At 38.0% G+C, this 8,224-nt stretch overlaps 1 protein-coding gene across 1 annotated transcript in view; it reads right to left on the bottom strand.

The window, feature by feature from the left end:
- WTAP (Wilms tumor 1 associated protein) overlaps positions 1 to 6,327 on the bottom strand; it is a 24,882-nt gene extending 18,555 nt beyond the window's left edge. The window contains exons 1-2 of the mRNA XM_008946061.1: positions 6,296 to 6,327; positions 6,158 to 6,213 (exon numbers count right to left, since the gene is read on the bottom strand). Coding sequence (XP_008944309.1) covers positions 6,158 to 6,213; positions 6,296 to 6,325 — 86 coding nt within the window. The 5' untranslated portion in view covers positions 6,326 to 6,327. The remainder of the gene's footprint in view (positions 1 to 6,157; positions 6,214 to 6,295) is intronic.
- Between the last annotated feature and the right edge of the window lie 1,897 nt (positions 6,328 to 8,224).

Raw genomic sequence — 8,224 nt, 5'->3', positions numbered from 1 at the left:
GCTGAAAAGGGGAGTAATGAAGCAGCTTGATGGGCACCTGGCATCAGCCAAGGTCAATCCACCACAGAAGTTTATGAAATTGTACAGAATAAACTTCAGAGAGAACTCTTCCAACAATCAAGCCATCAATTTTAAAGCTTTAACTTCTTCTGCCACTGTAGCTTTACTTTCACATATGCACTGACTTAATTTTGCTACAACTACAGATCTCAGAATCAATTTTCTGTTTCAGCAACTGAGATGGTTTTCACCTCACTTCAGGCAAACCAGTGAGCTAGCAACTATAGAGACAAAAATATCAACAGGCTTATATCTTGCAATTAGGTATAAACAAAACCAACTCTCCACCCCATTAGAACAGAAAAATGAATAGACTGAAAATATCAAAACAAAATGTGAAATAAAAGTTTTAAAATGTTCACATTAATGACATAGGCCATTCTTTAAAATAAATTTGGCTCAGAAAAATAAGCAAATATATTGGTAGGCCCTTACTGAAAGGGGACTGATTCCTTTTCAAATTGCAGCTGTGATTATCTGAGAAAATCTGTGTAAGTATTTTCGTACTGATCTCAGTAGTCCTGAGGACTAATATGTCAAAATATTTACAAAATATATAAACCAGGCAGTTTCACAGGAACACTTATAAAACAAGGAAAAAAAAAAAACAGATGTTCTGGGTTTTATACATATACTTTGACAAGTATTCTGAAAAGTCTTGTGATGATCTTAACTTAGTTTTCATTTGTATCTGATAACTGACTTAAGATATTAAATGCCTCTAGTAAGTTCTTAAGTCTCTTCTTGTAACTTTTCTTACTCAGCATCTTTAATAATCTATTTTTCTAAACACCATTTTCCAGATTTTCACTTTTTACAATAGTAGCACAGATCATTAACACAGGGAATTACAGTGGAATTTTGATCTTTGAAAAGCTGAAGTTGCAAAGCTGTAGCTTCTGAAGTTACAGAAGATAAAATAAAAAGGAAAATAAGCAACTACAACAGACTAATGCATTTTAAATGAAACAGGCACTGAAGATCACTGGCAATATTTTTAGTGCTCCAGCTCTGAACATTTTTATCTTTTATCTGTTTATTATGTCTACACTGGCACAAAAAATACCAGGATCAAACAGGACAGGTGTAAATATCTGTACTTATAGGTCTCAAATGACTACAAAAATGGGGTTTGGAGTTTATAACACTACTCTCTACATTCACAACTCACAGAAAATCATTTTTTTACCTGAACAATGAAAAGGCAGTGTTTCCAGATGCACAACTCTGGTTTTACACTGTAGAACTGAATCTCCACTCACAACAGTTTTGCTCCTGTATGTTTTTCAGCAATACAGACTACCAGGTGCTGACAGGCAAGGCTGAGGCGAGCCTGTGCTCCCATTACATGAATCTCACATGCCACCTCTGCACAGAGCTCAAGAGAGGTGACAAGGACAAAGTTTGTGCAATGTTGTAATGATGCCTTTGTTCAGTAATGGCATCTTAGCCATGCCATGCTGAAACCAGACAGCACAAACTGAGGCTAATCTAGCAGTGGATCACCTATGAATCCCAGCTATCAAGTACAACTCCAGTACAGCCCAAGGGTTCACAGTTGCCAGTCAAAACAAACAAACAAACAAACCACGCCAAAAAAAACCACGCACAAAAAACCAAAAAAGCAAGTATGATCTGAAACCTCTTATTAGGCCCTACTGCTATCATGAAATGGTTAAGGAAAGTCAACTCACAGATATCACCAGATGCCACACAGTAGGTCTTCCAGATTGTTAGAAACTTTAATGAAAACTGTATCCAGAAATATTGTAATCCTCTGCATAAAAACATGCAACTTCCCCATAAGAGACAAGAGTATATTAAAGACCTCTGATAAGTTATCAAAGCTTCCATGTGAACACACTCAGTGTAAATTGCATTCCTAAAAGCTATGCATTTCAAACATTTTCCAGCTAGCTCACTTTACAGGCTCTTCAGGAATAAGATTTTTGTCCCCAAACACATTCTAACCTTCAGTAAAAGAAATATTCTAAAAAAATCAGTAGTGACACAAACAGAAATATTTTTCTCCCCATCCATCAGAATCTCAAGATTGCTACCAGCACATCTTCAACTACAGAAGAAAAGCATTCAACCAGGAAACCGTTTTGCCTTATCTGAAGATGATCTATCCCTTCTACCAGGTTGCACCTACACATAAATCTGCACTAGTTTAAACTTTTAGTAAACACAAGTAAAATCAACTTCATTTTACAGTGATGTAAAAATCCTGGTTTCAGTTAAACTATTATCCTGGTTTGAGCTAGAATAGAACCAATTCTGTTCAGCAACTTCACTTTTCAGCTCAGTCTCTTCTACCTGCACTTTCTGAAGTCAAGAGCAGATTTTTGCAGCGTTGGCTTCTAGGACTCTACTTGATGTTCAGTCCCTACCAAGGGCTGGTGTACAGAACAGCTCTTGCTTATACCTGATCCTGTGCAGACCAAGGTCACTGCTAAATCTTGAGTGCCACATTGGAGGTACAGTAAGTATGAGGCCACACCTGCAGGGAGGTGTGGATGGGACAGGTGACCCTAAACTGACCCACAAGGTGTTCCATCCTATGTATGTCATAGTCAGTATGAAGCTGAGGGATTGTGAGGGTCAAGCTCTTTTTCAATGTCTGGCATCCAAGGGGGACTCTAACCACTCTGCCTTCAATCCCAATCTGTGTCATCCTGAATCCAGTTCCAGAATCCAGCTCCCAAATCCAGTTCCCATCTGCCATGGAGCCAACTCTGGGACTTCCCCAGTGCCTGCCCACAGCATCAGTGGTGATGGTGATGTAACTGCCATCAGCAGGGTTAGGTTCAATGTTGATTTTGCATACATTTCATTTTACTGTTATTTTCATTAAAGCCCCTTCAGTTCTCTTTTCCAATTTGTAAGTTTGTCTCCCTCATTCCGTTTCTCTTCTCCTTTGGGAAGGAAAAGGGGTTAACAGAGAGCATTTGTCATTTGTCTAGTGACCAGCCCAGCCCTAACCTTTGACAGCTATCTATAAATTTGCATGTACTTGCAAAAGCTTCTTTAAATAAAGCAGTGATTTACAGGAACCTGTTGGCCAGACCTGAAGTCTAAAGTCTTTCTTCCCAAGATCCTAGAAAGAAATAGTTGTTCTCTTCACACATGTAATCTAAGAGATGTATTGGTTCAAGCAAACGCGAGTTGCCTGGACCTCCTTGCCCCATGTTGTCCCTTCTGTAGGGGACTCAGTACCTCCCCAGTGAACTCAAGCTGTGGAGAAGACAAAAGGCTGAAAGGCAGCTTTTTTCTCCAACTAACTTGTTTTCCCAACAATAGTGGCTTCTTGATCTGTTCAGTAGTTTGTGTCAGTAACCTGATGGCTAAACTGACAATCCAAACAGCTTCATTAAAGTGCTACTTGGGAAGAGACTAGAGAACAGAGATGGAGCTGTACATAAAACTCAGGAGACAGTCCTAAAACCAAAGTTTACGTTCAAGGAATCATAGAATGCTTCAAGTTGGAAGGGACCTCAAAAAGTCATATAGTCCAACCTCCCTGCAGTGAGCAGAGGCATCTCCAACGAGGTCAGATTGCTCGGAGCCCCATCAAGTCTGATGGGAGTTGCTTACTGTCTCAGAAGAACTGCAAGGTAATTGAACAGCATTACATAGTTCAGTTTATGGCCTTCATTCTCTACAATTAAGCAGACTTTAAGACTCCATGGCTTCAAAACCTCTATAAATACCAGTTTTTCTTAGAGCATCCATTTTTTTTTATGCTGAGCTTTGGGGTTCACTTTTTCCAAGAATAAATGATAAGCACTTAGGGGGTATGGTACACACAGCATTGCAACTAAGCCGTTCCAGAAGTGCCTGGCTGTAAGTCCATCTTGATTGAAGTTCAGTCAAAGCACTGCATCTCCTCAGAAGCGCTTGTGTAAACTGGGGTACTTCAGTGCACTTTACTAGCCACTAGGCTAATTGATCAGGGCAAAACCAATTGGGTTTTCTTAGCCATGAGTGCTTTGTTGTCATGTTCCTGGCTCTTCTTTCTTCACAGAAGCTCCTACACTCACATAACTCAGGCATTAAAGAGGAGGGGAAAAGTGACAGAGATGAGTCCACAGCAACATGTAATGACACAAGCAGAATTCCCAAAAGGTCTGAAAATGCTGAAAGGCTTCTCCTTGATCCTGCTCACATTCAGCCAGCAGAAGTTACAATGAGCAAACCGAAATCACATACTTGATGGAAAAGAACAGTGAAATTGGGATCAATGGCATAAGAACTGTCAAAAAAAAAAATCATATTTTCTACATACACATTTATCAGTGCAGTTGTTTAACAACGATGTATTACCTAAAAGACCAAATGCAGATGACACATACCTGTATCTTAAAAAGCATTTACCTCACCAAAACAGACTAAAACAAATTCCAAATAAAGACAATCCAGTAGCAGTCAATACCTGCTTTTCTATGTCTGAAAGTAGTAAAAATGTTTTTGATAAAATTATATACATCTAATAATGTTACATTTTATTCCAACCTACAAAACCAGCAGTTAGTGTAGTAATTGCTAACATGAAATCACAATTAAAGGTAAATTCACTAGAAATCTGTTAAATATGTACCCCATTCAACCAAAAAAACCCAATAGGACTGCTTAACACAAACAAAATGGACACACCCAAACCAACATTTAAGTTTCCACTTCTGAGTATCAGGGACAACAATTCTCCTTAAATCCATGAAGGGGCCTTTCTGAGAACAGAAGTTGCTTTGTCCACACCAAGAATATTTGATAGTAGGACAGCTACCATCAGCAAATTCCCCTCCTGCCTCTTCATGAACACAATTTAGCTGCTGATGTACTTTAGCTCCTTGGGTGTACTTTGTCACATTCTCACTTGAATATATGCCAGAAATGGATCTTTTCCATGGTAACAAATCTTTGCAAGTTACAGAAACTTACTACAGTGGAAGTCTTTTTTTCTCCTACACTATCAGAAAGCAAGTGGCACAGAATCTATGCTTTGGTACCTTTGCTATCCCCAGGGACAGTCTTGAGTACAGAAACTTCTATTAAAAGGTGCAAAAGGCCTAAACCACTTACCATCAAAGAAGCACTTTTTTCTACTGTTTAAAACTATTATTCTTTACTACACCAAAAGGCTACTCAGAGGAAACCAGTTTTAAGCATATGGAGCCAGACTGTGTTGACTCCCCTGGAAAGAACTGTCACCCCAGAAGTAGCTGGCAGAATAGTTTGCCCAGAAGAGGCAGCAGCTGATCAAATACCTGGTGTTGCACTTGGATCCTCACCTTTCTACACAGTTTTGTCTTTGTTCTATGAAATAGAAATATTTAACTTGAGAGTCCCTAATAATGCTAATAATAACTTAACAGTGTATGAAAAGCCAAGAACATTTACCAATATGTACACACAAACTATATATAATTGTATTTATGAAATAAATTTAATTACAGCAGATAAACAGATGATCTACAGACATCTAGCTTAGTTAGCTCCTGGTTCACAAATGAGGAAATTCAGGTGTATATATACAGAGGCAAGTGGCTTGGGTCACTTTCTTTAAGCATGTGGTCTGTGTGACAGGATTGCCTGTTTTTATCCCATGATGACACAGCTTCCTAAGAAGTGGAAAAAAACATCCAGGCTCTTCTTTATGCATGTTCTAGGTGACAAAAGCGTCATCTTAACATTTTGCTGTTAGTATCTGAACATGCTGAGAAGACCACCGCACAGACTAAGAAAACCTATCTTATTGTAGGGCTAAGGAGTTGACATTTTTCTGCTGTTTAAAAACAACTTGCTATCTAGCAAGCAATGTAAACAACAGTATCTTCTAAAGTTACAAGTAAAGAAACTCCTACTCATGTGATACAAAACAATGTTTGGGATTTTGTCTCTTTGGAAAAAGTGTTTTCCCCCAAAACTATGTATAAAAATATTTGAGACAAGATGAAAATGTTACAAAAGAGATGTATAATGAAAATGATAAAATAGCCTTTCAGCACAAGGATGCTAGAAACAACAGAAGAGAGAGGTCACAGATCTTCCATTAGAAGTACACTAAAATGAGATGGAAAAATTGCTTTTACTTTACCTCAGGATGAGCTCATCTCTAGGTAAAACCTTAAAATCTGCTTCACTAAGGCGAACCTATGGAACAAAAGGAAAAGCACAGCTTAACAAGCTCTCATTATTACCTGGGGGGGGTAGCCACAAGTATTTTTAAACATACCTTCTTTGGGAGAGGTTCTTCATTCGTCATTGTGAACTCTGAAGAAGGGAAAAAAAAAAAGGGAGTTTTATTTAGTGTAGTTACTAGTGTACATGAAATACTGAACAAGTCAGAAGCTTGTACTTCTACAAGATTTTTTTTTTTTTTTAAATTTCCAACATTAGTCTGAAACATTGGTCCCCTAAATGCAGAAGCAAAACACCATGACAAGTTTGCCACTGTAATCTCAATACAAAGCCACATACACTTCCTAGAAGTTACTTGAAAACATTTTAGACAGCTAAAAAGCCAATTAGTAATAAATCCTTCCTATTTACCTAAGCAAAACTACCCAACTTTGTCCATATATGTTTAGATCAAACTAACATTTTATATGTGCCTTACATCTATTTACCAGTGTATTTTATGAGGTAAAGGATAATCATGGTCTGAGGAAAGCAATTAATACTGCTACTTCAGTATCTCTTTGGAATGAAAGTCCCTTGTGAACATGACCACTAATGTTTGAGTTACACCAAAGTAACATGTTCTTCCAAGTACTTTATTACCTTTAAGATTCTGATACACAGGAAGTATTACATAGTTATTTTAAAACCCTTCTGAGTGTTTTTTTTTTTTTTTTTTTTTTAAAAGTATGATGTCAGATAAATGGTTTGGATACTCCATCAAATCCAACTCCTCTTGCATGTATGAAGCCTAACAGGACTGCACTGTGCTAGGTTAAATATTCACACTTCCCTGAGTTACAGGACATGCTTCCTTACCTCAAAAGGACAGTACACAGTATTTTCTACAACTATGATTGTATCAAAAGTACTGAGTGCAAAGATTACCAGCACGAAAGTAGCAATGAACACAAAGTTTGCTAGAAGCATGCATCTTTGCAACATGCCCTCCTACAGAGAAGTTGCATGCAATATTAAGATTCAACAAGTTTGGAAAGCTGCTGCAATACACCTACACCAAGGAAAAGAAGCATAAACTGCTTGGTTGTGATCACTGAGCTCCACAAAAACAATGCTCTTATGTTAAAGAATAAATATTTCTCAAAAGGACTTTTACAGACTACCTTAGATATTTTCATAACACCTAACGAACTTGTTTAATTTGTCTAAATCCTTACGACAAAAATCCTAAAATTGTTTGCTAGTAAGAAAAACAAGTACATGTTAGATGAATTAGAGCCTCTTCAAACTACATTAACCATTGACAAGTACACTGCATTCTACCAAATAAGCCCCTGGTTTAAACCGCACACCCACCCAAATCAAACAAAAAATCTCACACCAAGTACAGCGCACCAATGAAACAACTTCTGAGCCTTACACAAAATAAAGTCTGACATTAGAACACATCGAAAGATTTCTAAAAACATTTGGTAGAAGCATTTCAGCGATGAATGGCAGCTTCCTGTTCCCAGTCTTGGTAACATACAGGCACTTAAGTGCTTCCCCAGGCTACTCCTGTGCTCCCCACCTCATCCCCTACCTCTCCTCCTTTAGCTTCTGGCTGCAGCTCATTTCACAATGTTTACCAAAAACATACCTTCCATATTTTCAAGCATAAAGGGGCTACTGATGCAAACTGCCAGTGCCCAACTCAGTTACCCAAAACAACACACACTAACTTGATGCTCATGACCTCTGTATTGAGGTTGCCTACCTTTCCCACTACAATCATCCTCACGATTTTTACAGTACTTTAACTCCTCCAGTATTTGGAAATAGTCTTGAATATCTCAACAAGCTTTATGTTCCTAACAGACAAATATGCTTTTCAGGTGTCCCACAGAACTTCAGCTAAGACCGATTAAATTGTACACAATATCATCATTCATATGTGTGTCCTCAGAAGTACCAGAAGTATTCAAACAAAAAAAAAATATATTAACTTCCCCAAACACCTGGCTCTTGGACCCCCAAGATGCAT

Source organism: Merops nubicus, unplaced genomic scaffold (assembly GCF_000691845.1).
Source record: "Merops nubicus isolate BGI_N331 unplaced genomic scaffold, ASM69184v1 scaffold18558, whole genome shotgun sequence".
Classification (NCBI taxonomy): Eukaryota; Metazoa; Chordata; class Aves; order Coraciiformes; family Meropidae; genus Merops; species Merops nubicus.
The sequence above is the reverse complement of the archived record's forward strand: the minus strand, read 5'-3'. Positions and strand labels throughout refer to the sequence as shown.